The sequence below is a fragment of the Lampetra fluviatilis genome, chromosome 62, assembly GCF_964198595.1.
Source record: "Lampetra fluviatilis chromosome 62, kcLamFluv1.1, whole genome shotgun sequence".
NCBI classification, from domain to species: Eukaryota; Metazoa; Chordata; class Hyperoartia; order Petromyzontiformes; family Petromyzontidae; genus Lampetra; species Lampetra fluviatilis.
Window position 1 is genome coordinate 4,021,601 of NC_136336.1, and position 17,513 is coordinate 4,039,113.

The window sequence follows — 17,513 nt, forward strand, 5'->3', positions numbered from 1 at the left end:
CACCACCCGACGCGCAAATCTGGTTGCTGTCCGCCTGATGAAGCTGGTTGTAATTACTGGCGAAACGTCGTTACTCAGATTGTAAATGTTGTGGCTTGGCTCTCTGACACACAACCGGTGGTGGTGTACTAGTATACACTACACTATACACTACACTATACACTACACTATACACCACTACTATACACTACACTATACACTACACAACTATACACTTCACTATACACTACACTACTATACACTTGACTATACATTACACTATACACTACTATACACTACACACTACACTACACACTACTATACACTATACACCATACACCACTATACACTACTATACACTACACTATACACAAGTGCTGAACTAGTGATGAATTGGCCACGTTCTGTTTACGTGACAACCCTTACTAGTTGGCTGTGTCGGGTGGTGGCGGGTTTAACGACACACTTTTACATTTACGCGATCTAACCCAATGACACCTATTATGAATTAAATCCTGTTTGGGAGGGTTTGACTCTGCTCATCATCCTCCTGGGGTCAATAGAATAGGTACCACTTTGGCCCCCGGTATAGGAACGTGGAATTTACACCTCCGACCTCGGTGTTTTGTCTCCTTCTCGAGCGGAGGGGGGCCCTCGGTCACGGCATCGGATCTCCTCTGGGCAGCCCCGGCGCGGGAGAGTGACCGGCGGAAACTCCACGTTCCCATGGCCAGAGGGCATCCCCCCCTCTCACTGCGCTTAATTTGAGCCGATTTCATCAAGGAGCCAATAAACCATCGTCGCGCAAACTCGGGTCATCCTTGCGGCAGCGGCTTTTGGTTGCTCGCCATCGAAACCAAGACGGTGGTCACCGCATCGCGACGCTTCTGCTGCTGGTCTAGGAACGCTCCTCCTCGCGGTATGAAGAAGCCACCGGGAGCGGAGTGGACTTGAGATGGACAAACTCATTTCTTTACGGAACTGCTTCTCGTCTTCAATTTGTTGTCTCTTCCCCTGCACCTCCGATATTAGCACGGTTGGGCTACGTACGGTGCGAAAGAAGTTCCACACGCGTACGTACGTACGTGACCGCTCGCCGTCACCTCCCCCCCCCGCGAACCCTCCCCTCGACCCCCCCCCCACCCCCCCACCGCTCTTCCGGGCAGAGGAAGAGCGGCCCTGATTACTGGGCGCACCCCAGAGCCAGAAAAATAACAAAAATAACAAAACCGGGTCATTTATTTAAACCTCAAGCACGCGGGTTACAATGCGTTTGTCACCATCGCCTCCCCCCCCCCCCCCCCCGGTGTTTTTCACCGCGCCCACGCGGTAACGGCGGACGCGCGGCAATAGCCGGGCATGGTGCGGTGGCGGCGGTGGCGTTTCTCCCGCGGTCGCGCCAAGAGTTGCCCACCACGCCCCCCACCACCCCCACCCGTGGTGCCGGATGAGCCGGGGATTGGCGTCACCGCCGCGGTGGAGACGGGTCGGCAATGCTGGACTCGTGGTGGTGCTCGCGGTGACGATGATGTCAGCTTTCATCGAGCCCCTTTTTCCATCTCAGAAATCTCAAACTGAACTAGTAAAACAATTTACACGATGAGACCTCTCCTTTACCAGTGGCAAAATATCGTGATAGGTTTTTACCCTTTCAACTGGTACAAAAACTGACATGTTTATACAAGGCATCATGTTTGCAATAACCACAACACAAGCAGTCAAAATGCAAACAAAAAGAAACAACTCTGATAATAATAATGATATGCACTGTCCTTGAATGTACGCCTTTTGGCGTCATCTGGTCCAACATCAATGGAGACTAAGCTCTAAGAAAAGCTGTCTCGGGTGTGGACCAATCAACTTCAAGGACAGTGCATGTCATTATCATCATCAGAGTTGTTTCTTTTTGTTTGCATTTTGGCTGCTTGTGTTGTGGTTATTGCAAACATGATGCCTTGTATAAAGGTGTCAGTTTTTGTACCAGTTGAAAGGGTAAACACCTATCACTAGTAACAACAATGTTTTTATTTCACCTTTCACCAGGTGTCCGGCCGCACTGAGCTGTGTTGTAGTTCTTGTTCAGAAGCGACCTGGCCACCACAAATGACAGCTCATCCAAGTTGGGCCTTTGTCTAAATCTAGTGCAACCAAATTGCTCTGAACGCGCGACGTTCATTCTAAATGTGGAGGGAAAAACCGGAGGAGCCGGAGGGAAAAATCCACTTGACCACGGGGAGAGTGAGAACAGGCAAACTCCAAATAAATACGTGCAAACTCCAAACCCACGACCTCCTGTATATCAGGCGAGGTAGTTCACATCTCGTCGTACGTTTAACAAAATAAATTGTAAGCCACGCTCGCAAAGTACGAATCGAATGCGATAGAAATGCGGTGAATACGGCACTGCAGATACAATGCAGACACAAATAACCGGTGATATTAATCGCAAGTTGCGGCGAAGGTAGCGTCCAGGTGATCCGGAGGTCGCCGTGAGGTCAACACTCAAAAGAGCCGCACGGATGGGTTTGCACGGACACACTCCGCTGTCTTCGCAGCCGGTGAACGCACGGCGCGCCGGGAACTCATTTAAGGCCGAGTCGACCTAGGAGAAAACCCCGGGACCAGTTTCGGTATCGCTCGCAACGACCGATTCGGAACTCGCGCGCCTGAGAATACAACTCTGCTGTTTGTCAGGTCCCCATGGCGCTGTGCTCGTTAACCGCTGCGCCACCACTCCCCCCTTCCCCTCGCCGTGTTATTATGACGACGATGATGGTGATGTGGTAGACAGAGAGGGGGGGGGGGCTGGCTGCTGTTGGGGAAGCACAAGCCGTGACGCTGGGCCGGGTTGCGGTGCGGAACGACGGGAGATTAAATGTCCTTGCGGAAGGGAAGTGTGCACTTTGCAAACGCGGGACGGGGAGGGGGGGGTGGGTTTGGTGGTGGGGGGGGGGGAAGGGGTCACGCGGAGGTCAACGGCAGTTTCGGGCCGCCCCTGACGTGCCGTGGAAGCCCACTTCACCATGGGAATCCAGTTTACCATGGGAGTCCAGTTCACAGAGAGTACACAAACACAGTCCACACAGTACACACACACAGTACACACACAGTACGTACACAGTACGTACACACCGTACGTACACACAGTACACACACCGTACACACACACAGTACACACACCTTCATCTAGCAGTGCATTTGATAATTGCGGCCGATTCTCGAAAATGACCCGTTGCCTACGACGGTAACGGGGTGTGACCTCGTGTGCGGTGACGATGGTCGTTACGGCGACGATGGTCGTTACGGTGACGATGGTCGTTACGGCGACGATGGTCGTTACGGCGACGATGGTCGTTTCGGCGACGATGGTCGTTACGGCGACGATGGTCGTTACGGCGACGATGATGCTCGTTACGGCGACGATGATGGTCGTTACGGCGACGATGATGGTCGTTACGGCGACGATGATGGTCGTTACGGCGACGATGATGGTCGTTACGGCGACGACGATGGTCGTTACGGCGGCGACGATGGTCGCTACGGCGACGATGGTCGCTACGGCGACGATGGTCGCTACGGCGACGATGGTCGCTACGGCGACGATGGTCGCTACGGCGACGATGGTCGCTACGGCGACGATGGTCGCTACGGCGACGATGGTCGCTACGGCGACGATGATGATCGTTACGGTGACATCATCTCCTCCGTGTGTGCCGCCCCCCCGCCCCCCCCCCCCCCACTACTCTCCTTGTGCAGGCAACACAAGGAGATCCCTTCGATCTTCTGCCCGGACAAGAACAAAGTGAACTTCGTCATCAAGAGCGACACGGCCTTCTGTCCCATCAGCCTCCTGCGCCCGCCGCCGCGGATTCTCCACTTCACGCCCGAGCCGGCGGCCCAAGGCTCTGCGCAGGACGCCGGGCAGGGCTCGGCGGGGGACGCGCCGGAGGAGATGGAGTCGCCGAGCTGCATGCTGCGCCAGCGCTCGGCCGACCGCTAGCGCGGGAACCCCCGGGAGAGGGGGGGGGGCGGTGGGTTGGAAGGGGTGCACGAACATTTCTACGTTGTGAAAACAACAACAAGAGCAGCAACGCGTTCGATGATGATTCGTGATCAGTGATGAGGATTGTTCATCGACAACACTCAGGGAATGGAGCAACGCGAACCAGGAAGGAGCGCACGAGGTGGAGGACGAGGAAGATGCGGTGGTGGAGGATGCGGTTTGGCACGGAGGACGGTGATGAAGCCGGGGGGGGGGAGGGGGGTGTGGGAACGTGAGACATCTCCACGATTGAGACATCGACGTTGACACCGTGACCAGCCTGCGCTCGGAAGTCCCGTTGGCGGTTCCGGGCAAGCCCTGTCAATGCCCCCACGTTCCTACGGGAAAAATCTCCCATCATAGAGGGTTTTTTTGGGGTTTCGCGTAAATATTTACGCGATCTCACCCAAAGAACCCGTTACGGGTGATATTGGTCGCGGAAGCCTGCGGGTTGAACGGAAAAATCTCCGTTTGTCGAACTTGCAGGTTCCGCAACAGCCCTTCACCTCCACCAACACTTGTCAGACCTGCGTTGGGAGGTCTGGTCGGATGACCCCCCCCCCACGGTTCGTGTACAGCAGTGGTGTGGGCGAGGCCGTCGCCCAGCAGTGAGGCTATACAGGGGAGGGGGGGCCCTTTGTCTTTGTAACGTCAACGTGCACCTAGCCTGGCACAAGCGCCGTGGTGGCGAGCGACGGCGCTCGTCGACGCAGCGTCTGCTCGTAATCATAAACAACGAAAAACGACAAATTCCTCCGCGGGCTGGAATACTTTGCGCAAATTTCACGATGTTTTTTAATTGCTTATGCCTAAGAAGTATTTTAAAAATGGCTATTATTCCCCGCAAACTTTGCTTTTGTGACAAGGACATTACGTGAACGAAGAGACACAAATGCACACCGCGTGTTCTCATCGACAAGAGGTACATTTCAAAATATCACTGTCCTGGTCACAAAAGCAAAGTTTTGTGGGGGAATAATAGCCATTGTCTGTACTTTTGAGGCATAAGCACTTAGGAAATATCACATACTACCCAGGAAAACAAAATGTAGTTTTTTAAATCCTTTATATTAAGTTCACTTGATTGCTTGCTTTTGTGCGCTTATGACCGTGCAAATCTTTCGGTCGTTTTTTTACCCACTTCCCGTGATCCAATCGAGCTGACATTTTGCACACAGACTCGTTGTGCGTGACAATTTATTTTCGTGAAATTTTTTCCTAAATTTTACACTTTTTAGGATAAAAAAATTATATGTAATTACCAATTGCTTAATGGTGGCAGGCAATCATCTGACCCATAGGTGGCAGCCATCTCAAGCCAGAGGACGAGAGGACTCTAGCCGCCACGCATATAAAGGATTTATAGTGAAAAACTTTGTTTTTACGGGTTAATTTTTTGTGACACTGTTATCTCTTCCCCTCCCACACCGCTTGGTATGGTGTCGCCGTTTCACTCGGGGTGCGAACCCCCTCCTGGTGCCTTCGTCTCAGCGGCATCCCTCGCCAAACCCGCACCGACCAGCGAAGTATGGTCGAAGCTAAGGGGGGGGGGGGGGCCTTCATCCAGCGGTGGATTTGACGACGATCAAAGGGCTGTAAATTGTACCAGTTTTTTTTAATATACGTACACATCCTGGGCCAGTGAGAGTCCATGTCTCTCTTGTCACGTATAAAATCTCACCACTGTCTGTGTGTGCACGTGTGCTGTGTGGGGAGTGGTGGTGGCGCGGTTAGCGCTACGAGCCTGGCGACCCGAGTTCGATTCCCGCCACCAACACCCGGTGACGATTGTCTGAACCGGTCCGTGGCCTCCCCCTAGGTTGACTCGGCCTCAAAATGAGTACCTGGTGCGGCGTGTAGTAACCATGGCCACCCACCCCCTCGTGTGCCGCAGTGCCGGCCTGCATAGGCGCTGCTGCTCGCTAACAGCACTTGCCCCAACAGTCTCTTGAGGCTATGCGGGCGGTTGGGGGGGGGAATCTTTGTCTTTATTTTGTTGTACACAAGACAAAGATCTCCCGTGTAGCCTGTAACAGACTGTTGGGGCAAGTGCTGTTAGCGAGTAGCACCTACGAAGGCCGGCACAGCGCACACGAGGGGGTGGGTGGCCATGGTTACTACACGCCGCACTAGGTACTCATTTTGAGGCTGAGTCGACCTAGGGGAGGCCCAGGACCCGTTCAGATAATCGCCGCTGGGTGTTGGCCGTGAGCGGGAATCGAACTCGGGTCGCCAGGTTCGTAGCGCAGCGCGCTAACCGCTACACCACCGCTCCCCACGTACACACACAGACACACGCATACACACATATATACACAAACGATGTAATCTCAGGACTAACGTTGTGGTTTTTTTTGATATTTTAGACCCGGAAGAGGTATGGGAGGGGGTGGGGGGGGGGCTCACAGTGGGGGGCTCACAGTGGGGGCCCCCCCCCCTCGTGTCTCAACGCGGTGGGAGTTGACATCCCCTTCCCAGGATGGATACCGGAACGCCTGCGACTTAAAATCCAGGTCCTCGAGTGGCTCGTGAAAGTCTCCCACTCGACACACGCTCTCCGTACCGACGGTGGTGAGATGTTAACTGCTTCGCCTGGTCTACAGGAGGTCGTGGGTTCAATCTCGACCCTGACGCCTGCTGTATATTTGGCGTTTGCGTGTCTCTCTCCCCGTGGTGAGATGTTAACTGCTTCGCCTGGTCTACAAGAGGTCGTGGGTTCAATCTCGACCCTGATGCCTGCTGTATATTTGGAGTTTGCGTGTCTCTCTCTCTCTCATCATCATCACGGTGGCTAGGAGATGTTAACTACCTCCACATTTAGAATCAACATCACGCGTTTATAATATTTGGCTGCTTATACATTTCCACACGATGATGATGATGATGAGCCGTCATCTGTGATGGCTCAGGTCGCTTCTGAAATTTAAAAGAGCTGCGTAAGCTCCGTGTAAAATAAAGTTATAATAAAAAAACATTGTGTGTGTGTGTGTGGTGATTGACACGCTGCCAACCCCGACAATCTCAGAGTGTGCGAGGCAAGTTCAAGTTCATTTATTAGGTGTAGCCCTGTGAAGCCATTCGGCTCTTGAATCGGGTGCAACCGCAACAAAACAAAAAACATCTTAAAGTGAATATGCGACTAAGTGCAAACAGAAAATCCAAGAAAAGACAGCAAAATATTGCAGAAAAAAGCACCGTACACCAACACTGTGTGCAAAAATCCCAGTGGGATGCAAGTCAAACAACAACAACCACAAGACAACTTAGATTAAGGCCATCAGTCTAACTCTGTACTACAACAAACAAACATGGCCAAACCAATACACTTTTCGAAATCACAAAAATAAAGCTATGAAAGCAATGAAAAAGCAATCATAGGAACTGTGACGGAATTTTCACAATAAATGGCATAAACAACACGTACTACCAAAACCCTGCAGCCATAGCTGGCTGCATGAGTCACTCCACAACAGCAGGGGCATCAATCGGAGTATTATGTACTGCCCGGTGCCGGTCACGTGAGTAATGTACGCGTGTTGAACTTCTTTCGCTCCGGATTTGGGGGGGGGGGAGGGGGCGTGGGGGAAGGACGGCAAACGAAACACAAACACCAGTTCTGCTGTTCTCAGAGCAGCGGGGTTTTACTGGTAGGAACCTCCTGGTTCCACCAGCCCACAGGGGAAGGGCAGGGTGGGGGGTGGGGAGGGGCTGGGTGGGGGGAGGGGAGGGGCTGGGTGGGGGGAGGGGAGGGGCTGGGTGGGGGGAGGGGTGGGGCTGGGTGGGGAGGGGCTGGTCACCCCGTGGTGCCCTTATAAAACTCAACGTTTAACCTACTCACGCCGGCTTGTGCTCGCCCTCACAGTCGGGCATATTTGCGGAATACACCACGCCGCCGTTGACCCTGCAGGCCATTGACCGAGCAACCCAACGTTCCTACCAGCTCCCTCCGCAGGAATGTGTTCGTTTTCTCGTGCGGTGACGACTTTTATGACCTCCCCCGCCGCCGTTACCGGACATCTGTGGGAGGGAGGGGAGGATGGGAGGGAGGGAGGGGAGGGGAGGGAGGAGGGGAGGGAGGGATGGATGGAGGAAGTGGAGGGAGACTCCACCGCCATCCATGCCGTCTCCCAAGTGCAGGGCTCGTCAACATTTTGACTTTCTTCCCCCCAATGTTGCTCTGCCTGATGATCGACTGGCTGCCCTCTTCTCGTGTCTATGAAATAAATACTCGCCACCCCCCCCACCCACCAACCCCCTGTTTCTGTACAGCGTCTTCATAATCTTGGGGGGAGGGAGGGAGGAGGTGGTTGTGAGTCGTGGGTAGTGGGGGGCAAGTTTTTAGTGGAGTTGGAGGGGGGCGCAGTCACGTTGCAGATCGCTCGCTGCGGGTTTGCGTTGAATTTGACCCAAGACCAAACCTGCAACTCAACAACGTTTTATAGATTTTTTTTTACCATACTCTGTGGTTCTTTCGGTAAAGTCACGTAGGTATAAAATCTGGATATTGTTTTACCATACTCTGTGGTTCTTTCGGTAAAGTCGCGTAGGTATTAAATCTAGATATTTTTTTACCATACTCTGTGGTTCTTTCGGTAAAGTCGCGTAGGTATTAAATCTAGATATTTTTTTACCATACTCTGTGGTTCTTTCGGTAAAGTCGCGTAGGTATAAAATCTATATATTTTTTTTACCTTACTCTGTGATTTGTGGTTCTTTCGGTAAAGTCGCGTAGGTATTAAATCTAGATATTTTTTTTACCATACTCTGTGGTTCTTTCGGTAAAGTCGCGTAGGTATTAAATCTAGATATTTTTTTACCATACTCTGTGGTTCTTTCGGTAAAGTCGCGTAGGTATTAAATCTAGATATTTTTTTACCATACTCTGTGGTTCTTTCGGTAAAGTCGCGTAGGTATAAAATCTAGATATTTTTTTTACCTTACTCTGTGGTTCTTTCGGTAAAGTCGCGTAGGTATTAAATCTAGATATTGTTTTACCATACTCTGTGGTTCTTTCGGTAAAGTCGCGTAGGTATTAAATCTAGATATTGTTTTACCATACTCTGTGGTTCTTTCGGTAAAGTCGCGTAGGTATTCAATCTAGATATTGTTTTACCATACTCTGTGGTTCTTTCGGTAAAGTCGCGTAGGTATTAAATCTAGATATTGTTTTACCATACTCTGTGGTTCTTTTGGTAAAGTCGCGTAGGTATTAAATCTGGATATTTTTTTTACCATACTCTGTTTTTTTCGGTAAAGTCACATAGCTATAAAATCTGGATATTTTTTTTACCATACTCTGGTTCTTTCGGTAAAGTCACGTAGGTATAAAATCTAGATATTTTTTTTACCACTTAAGGTCCCCGCTGAGCTGCTATGTAGCGCTGTTTTTTTTATTGCAGAAGCGACCTGGTCATCACAAATGATAGCTCAACGGAAGTAGGCTCATTATCACGCGGAAATCTACAGCAGCAGCAGCAGCCCGAATACTTGGGGACTCAACGCCCGATGTTGTTTCTAAATGCAGAGGTCGGGGGGCAACCCCGGAGCAGGTGGGGGGAACACCCTGGCAGGCTCACCACAGTGGTGACATCACCTTTCCTCCTCTAGTTAAGACCGGAAGCAGGAAGACTTCCTCACAATTCTGGCAAACCGCCTGATGAAGTTGCTGCTGCTGCTGGTTGTTGTTGTGACCACGAGCGAAACGACCGAACGGGGACACGGGGTCGGGGTGGGGGGTGTGGAGGGTGATGGTGATGCAGTGGCCGCCAGCTTCCTGTGTGGGAGTCGAGGCATGGGATGGGAAGGGGCTGCTCACCCCGTGGTGCCCTTATAAAACTCAACGTTTAACCTACTCACGCCGGCTTGTGCCCGCCCTCACAGTCGGCCATATTTGCGGAATACACCACGCCGCCGTTGACCCTGGCCATTGACCGAGCAACCCAACGTTCCTAGCAGCTCCCTCCGCAGGACAATGTGTTTACACCACACGCTTCGTCGCGCGCTCTCACGTTTGCGCCTCTGCGGCCGTCTGGAACGCTCTTCCCTCTGATGCTAGGACGCCGCCTGGAGACTACGCGATTTTAAAATCATCGTCATCGTCTAGATGTGCAAACTCATTTCTTTAGAACTGCTTTTTGTGTTTGATGTCCCCTCCCCCCCTCTGCCTCTCTCTATCCCACAACTCCGATCAGCGCGGTTGGGCCGCACCTGAGCGGCGATGTTTTTACGCACCGCGCCAGGAACTCATTTGAGTCCGAGTTGACCAAAGGGAGTCCCAGGACCGGTTCGGATAATCGTCACTGGCGCTGGCAGTGAGCGGGAATCGGTACTCGGGTCGCTGGGTTCGTAGCGCAGCGTACAACGCCACAAAGGGAGACAAAGGCGGCCGGGCGGTGCTGGTCACCTACGCCCAGCCTCGTGTGCCACACTGCCGGCCGTCTTAGGTGCTACTCGCTAAACAGAACTTGCCCGCCGCAGTCTGTTGAGGCTACACGGGAGACCTTTGTCTTTGGTGGTTGACCCGACAATAATGCGCAGACGGAATGTGCTGGCTCCACTGAGTTCAATTTTATTTTGAATCGCCCTGTGAGCCAAAAAGCTCTCTTTTCAAGCCCGGTTTTCATCAACAACAACAACAACAAAAATCAATCACCGCCCCAAACAAAGTCGCGGTGAACTAAATCAATAACAAATAACAGATGAGAGAAATAAAAAAAAACAAAAAATCTTAGCAAATCAAAATGGCAGCGTAAAACATTCTTGCGATTGTGATTTGAGAAACGGGAATGAAGATAGATAAATGCGTGTATTAAAAAAAACCAATTATTTTTTTACTGAACCAAGTTATGTAGATATTTTTTTCAGAAGCGACCTGGATATCACAGATGAGGTGGCTCATCGTGGAAATTTACAGCAGCCAAATACTCTGAACGCGTGACGTTGATTTTAAATGTGGATGGGAAACACCGGAGGAGCCGGAGAAAAATCCACGCGACCACGGGAAGAGAGAGAGACACGCAAACTCCAAATCTACAGCAGCAGGCGTCAGGGTCGGGATCGAACCAACGACCTCCTGTAGACCAGGCGAGGTAGTTAACATCTCCTAGCCACCGTGATAATGATGATGATGAGAGAGAGAGACACGCAAACTCCAAATATGCAGCAGGCATCAGGGTCGAGATCGAACCCACGACCTCCTGTGCACCAGGCAAGGTAGTCAACATCTCCTAGCCACCGTGATAATGATGAGAGAGAGAGAGACACGCAAACTCCAAATATACAGCAGCAGGTATCAGGGTCGGGATCGAACCCACGCCTCCTGTATACCAGGCGAGGTAGTTAACATCTCATAGCCGCTGTGGCGCTACTCTCCGAAGCCACGTCCTTTATTTAATTTTTCAGCTTTCGTAGAGACCCATAGACTCACATTGATCCATAGACTCACACATAGAGACCCACAGACTCACATAGAGACCCATAGACTCACACAGAGATCCACAGACTCACATAGAGACCCATAGACTCACACAGAGATCCACAGACTCACATAGAGACCCATAGACTCACACAGAGATCCACGGACTCACATATTGACTCACATAGAGATCGATAGACTCACAGAGAGACCCATAGACTCACATTTTTCACGTGTGTTGTATTCATAGGTGCTCGCTAACAACATTTGCCCCAACAGTCTGTTCAGGCTATTCGGGGGATCTTTGTTTTCTTTAGAGAAAGTGTCAGTTTAAATAGAGAGAGATGAGACAATGTCATTCCGGCCACGGTGATGATGATGATTATGATGTTGTTGATGTTGTTGATGTTGTGACGGCCTTCACTTAAACTTGACTGTGAATCCGTGGGCCGAGACATGAATGAGCCGTGAGAAATCCGTGTACCCGTGCGTGCGTGTAACCTGGCGACCCGGGTTCGATTCCCGCTCACGGCCAACACCAGTGACGATTATTTGAACCGGTCCCGGGCCTCCCCTAGGTCGACTCAGCCTCAAATTAATACCTGGTGCGGTGTTTAATAAACATCGCCACTGGGGAGACAAAGGCGGTCGGGCGCGGTGCTGGCCACCCACCCCCTCGCGTGCCGTGTCTGCCTTCATAGGTGCTCGCTAGCAGCACTTGCCCCAACAGTATGTTGAAGGCTATACGGGGGATCTTTGCCTTTTGGTGATGGTGGTGGTCGCGACCCCCCCACCCCCATCGCGTGCCGTGCCAGCCTTGATAGGTTGTTTTTCTCCCTCCTAGCAGCACTTGCCCCAACATACGGGGAGATCTTTGTCTGTCTGTGTGTGTCTGTGTGTATGTGTGTGTGTGTCTCTGTGTGTGTGTCTGTGTGTGTGTGTATCTGTGTGTGTGTCTGTGCGTGTCTGTGTGTGTGTCTGTGTCTGTCTGGGTGTGTCTGTGTGTGTGTGTCTGTGTCTATGTGTGTCTGTGTCTGTGTGTGTCTGTGTTTGTCTGTGTCTGTCTGGGTGTGTCTCTGTGTGTATGTGTGTGTGTGTGTATCTGTGTGTGTGTCTATGTGTGCGTGTCTCTCTGGGTGTGTCTCCCCTCGTCGCCTCCACTTCCCTCCCCGCCAGCTCCCTCCAGGAGGGACAGCGCGCACACAGATCGTTGTATCGCGAGTTTCAAAAACAGCCCCTTCTCGACATCTCTAGGGCATACCGCGAGGATATTTAGACGTCGTTTTTTTGAGTGATTAAGGGTCACGGGGTCAGGGTATCTCCCCCCCCCGTCAACCAAGAAAGTAAAAGTAAATTTCGTAGCTGTCAACCCATGGGGGGTTTACCCCGGATTCCTGTACAGGGGAATTGAGTTTTCAGGCCCGCACGGCGAACAGCCGTTTCAATGCGGGCAGCCAAAAAACCACGTGTCTGTTTGTTTGTGTTTCTCCCTTGTGATGGGGCTTTGTAGGATGAACGTCGAGATTCATAAGGGGCACGTGGGGTGACCACTGAGGTCTGAATTGAGTCTGTAATAAGGGAGGGCACTGATAAGGGGTTGACAGGTATGTAGTAGTGTATAGTGTAGTGTATAGTGTAGTGTATAGTGTAGTGCATAGTAGTGTATAGTGTAGTGTATAGTGTGGTGTATAGTGGTGTATAGTGTAGTGTATAGTAGTGTGTAGTGTATAGTGTAGTGTATAGTGTAGTGTATAGTGTAGTGTATAGTGTAGTGTATAGTGTAGTGTATAGTATTGTATAGTGTAGTGTATAGTAGTGTATAGTGTAGTGTATAGTGTAGTGTATAGTGTAGTGCATAGTAGTGTATAGTGTAGTGTATAGTGTAGTGTATAGTGTAGTGCATAGTAGTGTATAGTGTAGTGTATAGTGTGGTGTATAGTGGTGTATAGTGTAGTGTATAGTAGTGTGTAGTGTATAGTGTAGTGTATAGTGTAGTGTATAGTGTAGTGTATAGTGTAGTGTATAGTAGTGTATAGTGTAGTGTATAGTGTAGTGTATAGTAGTGTATAGTAGTGTATAGTGTAGTGTATAGTGTGGTGTATAGTGTGGTGTATAGTGTGGTGTATAGTGTGGTGTATAGTAGTGTATAGTGTAGTGTATAGTATTGTATAGTGTAGTGTATAGTATTGTATAGTGTAGTGTATAGTATTGTATAGTGTAGTGTATAGTGTAGTGTATAGTATTGTATAGTGTAGTGTATAGTATTGTATAGTGTAGTGTATAGTATTGTATAGTGTAGTGTATAGTATTGTATAGTGTAGTGTATAGTAGTGTATAGTGTAGTGTATAGTGTAGTGTATAGTGTAGTGTATAGTATTGTATAGTGTAGTGTATAGTGTAGTGTATAGTGTAGTGTATAGTGTAGTGTATAGTGTAGTGTATAGTGTAGTGTAGGGTTGACAGCTCTGGACTAGTGAAGGAATCGAACTCTGATTACCGGTTTGTAGTGTAGCGCGCTCACCACTACGCTACCACCGCTCCCCGCACTCCCAAAATCAACATACAAAGATCCCCCGTATAGCCTTAACAGACCGTTGGGGCAAGTGCTGTTAGCGAGTAGCAGCAGCTGTGAAGGCCGGCACGGCACTCTAAGGAGGTGGTGGGTGGCCAGCACCACGCCCGGCCGCCTTTGTCTCCCCAGTGGCGATGTTGATGCACCGCGCCAGCTGAACTCTTACGCTTTGGGGGCGACCATAAATGACGTCACGCACCTAGGGTGGGGGAGAATTGTTATCACAACACTAATTGTTATAACAACACTCCTACAACATCAGAGTGCAGTGCCACATTAAATACGCACTAACATGACAATAGTTTAAAGCGATTTGAAGCATGTTTTATTAAAAAAATGGAAATATGGTTTCGGGGGTGGGGGGGGGGCAGAGCTTTGTGACGTCATATTTGAGGGGGGGTCTGACTTTTTGTGACGCTGTGTGACGAGGGGGGGGGTCAAAAATCGTCCAAAATCGCGTGACGTCATTTATGGACGGCCCCTTTCGCCTTCAAAATATAAATGCGTCGTGAAACCCGCCACCGCCCGAACACAGCCCACTGAGTGAAGGGTTTGTCACGTCAACAAACATTGCCGATGAGTTGCCGCTTCAGCCCTCACCGCTGCGTGTGTTGGAGAGTGAACCTGCAGACACATTCACAGTACTCAGGTGGGGGGGGGGGGGTGAGGAGTAGGGGGGAGGAGGAGGGGGGAGGAGGGGGGATAGAAGGAGGGGGTAGAGGTAGAAGGAGAGGGGGAGGAGGGGATAGATGGAGGGGGGTAGGAGAGGGGGATGAGAAGGAGGGGGGGGGTAGAAGGAGGGGGATGAGAAGGAGGGGGGGGTAGAAGGAGGGGGGGTAGAAGGAGGGGGGTAGAAGAAGGGGGGAATGAGGAGGACGGGGAGAAGGAACGGGGCTAGCAGGAGGGGGGTAGAAGGAGGGGGGGGTAGAAGGAGGAGGGGGAAGAAGAAGGGGGGGGTAGAAGGAGGGGGGGGTAGAAGGAGGGGGGGTAGAAGGAGGGGGGGTAGAAGGAGGGGGGGGTAGAAGGAGGGGGGGGAGAAGGAGGAGGGGGGGGGTGCAAGAGAAGTCGCCTCCCCTCCACGCGGCAGCTGTTTCCCGTGCTGTGCATGCGCGATTGTTCTGTAGGAAGTGAGGCGGCTGTCTGCTGCGTCTGTGTAGAGCCTCTTCACGCACCGCACGTAGCCAACCGGCCTCATCGCCTGTGCCGCGGTAGGCTAGGAGATGTTAACTACCTCGCCTGGTCTACAGGAGGTCGTGGATTCGATCCCGACCCTGACGCCTGCTGCTGTAGATTTGGAGTTTGCGTGTCTCTCTCTCTCATCATCATCACGGTGGCTAGGAGATGTTAACTACCTCGCCTGGTGTACAGGAGGTCGTGGGTTTGATCCCGACCCTGACGCCTGCTGCTGTATATTTGTAGCTTGCGTGTCTCTCATCATCATCACGGTGGCTAGGAGATGTTAACTACCTCGCCTGGTCTACAGGAGGTCGTGGATTCGATCCCGACCCTGACGCCTGCTGCTGTATATTTGGAGTTTGCGTGTCTCTCTTTCTCATCATCATCATCACGGTGGCTAAGAGATGTTAACTACCTCGCCTGGTCTACAGGAGGTCGTGGGTTTGATCCCGACCCTGACGCCTGCTGCTGTATATTTGGAGTTTGCGGTGTCTCTCTCTCCCCGTGGTCGCGTGGATTTTTTCTCCGGGTCCTCCGGCTTTCCCCGCTCTCCACACTTCGACTCGACGTCGCGCGTTAAGGGCATTTGGCCGCTGTATATTTCCACGTGACGATGTAAAGCCACTTCGTTGCACTATCTTGTGTCAACCAAAATAACAAGAAGAAGAGACAGAGAGAAAAAAAATTCGAATTCGGAACCACAAAAAAACACCCCCATCTCAATATCTCAAGAAGCGCGCAATGCCACGCGGCTCCTGAAATAAATAACGCGTCGCGCCAAGCAGAACCTCGGGGGTTTGCCCACCCCTACTCGTGACCAACTCCGGTTTGGCAGCGGAGGTCTCAACTCCAAATCATTCGTCGGCTGGAAGCTGCCTGGGTCTGTCACTGCGCGCGAAGCTCTGTGTCTTCTCTGTGCTTGCAAAAAACGTGAAACCACCACCCCCCGCCCTCTGAAGGAACATCTGCGCCGGTTTGAAACACGCAGGCTGGCCTGCCTACGATCTATGCTGGGTCTCACCAGACGTGGATTGTGTACGGAGCTCACGTATCTTCAGATCTGGACGCAGTCCCATCATCAGTGAATTCCACCGCGTGCCCAAGCAGCTTCGTTTCGTATGGTTACATTACCCCCCCCAACCTCCTCTCTCTCTCTGATCTTCACACCCTGACAGGCTCACCACAGTGGTGACATCACCTTTCCTCCTCTAGTTAAGACCGGAAGGAGGAAGACTTCCTCACAATTCTGGCAAACCGCCTGATGAAGTTGCTGCTGCTGCTGCTGGTTGTTGTTGTGACCACGAGCGAAACGACTGAACGGGGACACGGGGTCGGGGTGGGGGTGTGGAGGGTGATGGTGATGCAGTGGCCGCCAGCTTCCCATGGTGAAAGTCGAGGGATAGGAACAGTAGGAGGGGTTCTTCACCTTCACTGCAGCCTTAGTAGTGCATCGTCGTGGTCACCACACACCGCCGCATTCTCCAGGGCCGCCCGCCGGATCCGAACCGCAGAGAACGCGCTACCGCTTAGGGGGCAGTGGTTCTTCACCTTCACTGCAGCCTTGCACCCCCTTTGATTATCACTCGTTAAAACTTGTTAATAACTTACACAGGGTTTGATGAAACAACGTTAAGTTGTAACTCAAGTGCCCCGTGCTTAATTTGTGTTTTCGATTATTGACCTTCAATCGAATATCTGGCGACGTCTCGCCAGCCCCCCTAAGGCCGTAGCCATGGAGTCAACATGGGGGGGGGGGGCAAATCCTCTAGGGCCCCCCCCCCCCCCAGAAAAAAAATAAAAATTTGAAAATGTATTTCCTGCCTAAAATATTTAGAAAATTCACTAAAACATAGGATGGACTTTTTATTTATTTTATACAACGTCTAATAGTGTATTGTATTACATTGCTCTGTTTTTTTCTTTTTTTATCTTTTCTTGTTTCATTGTATGTAATGGCAGAGATAAGGGATTAATAAAGTACAACCATAACCACAGTCATATAAACAGAAATCTATTTTATAGCAATATATTGGGGAGGACATTTTGAGCATATTTGAATATTGGGGGGGGGGGGGGGGGTGGACACATACTATTTGGTTCTGTCGGTAAAGTCACGTAGGTATAAAATAAAATTGATCACGACGTTTCGGGCGCAACACAGGCGTCCGTCATCAGGTGTTTGAAATGGGTGTAGCCCAAGGGTCATAAAGAAGTGGCCGGGTCTAGTGATGTTAATGTGAGAAATTAGCATGTAACAACACGTTTAAAAAAAATTAAAAACAGTCTGCCTCAGCAGCAGGCCATGCTTTCCCACCTGATGACAGACGCTT

General features: G+C 51.0%; 1 protein-coding gene across 1 annotated transcript in view; it reads left to right on the top strand.

Annotated features, from left to right (window-relative positions):
- Positions 1–5,846, top strand: part of LOC144951392 (uncharacterized) — a 54,864-nt gene extending 49,018 nt beyond the window's left edge. Inside the window, exon 9 of the mRNA XM_078881631.1 lies at positions 3,736–5,846. Within this exon, the coding sequence (XP_078737757.1) occupies positions 3,736–3,979 (244 nt within the window). The 3' untranslated portion in view covers positions 3,980–5,846. The remainder of the gene's footprint in view (positions 1–3,735) is intronic.
- The last annotated feature ends 11,667 nt before the right edge of the window (positions 5,847–17,513 follow it).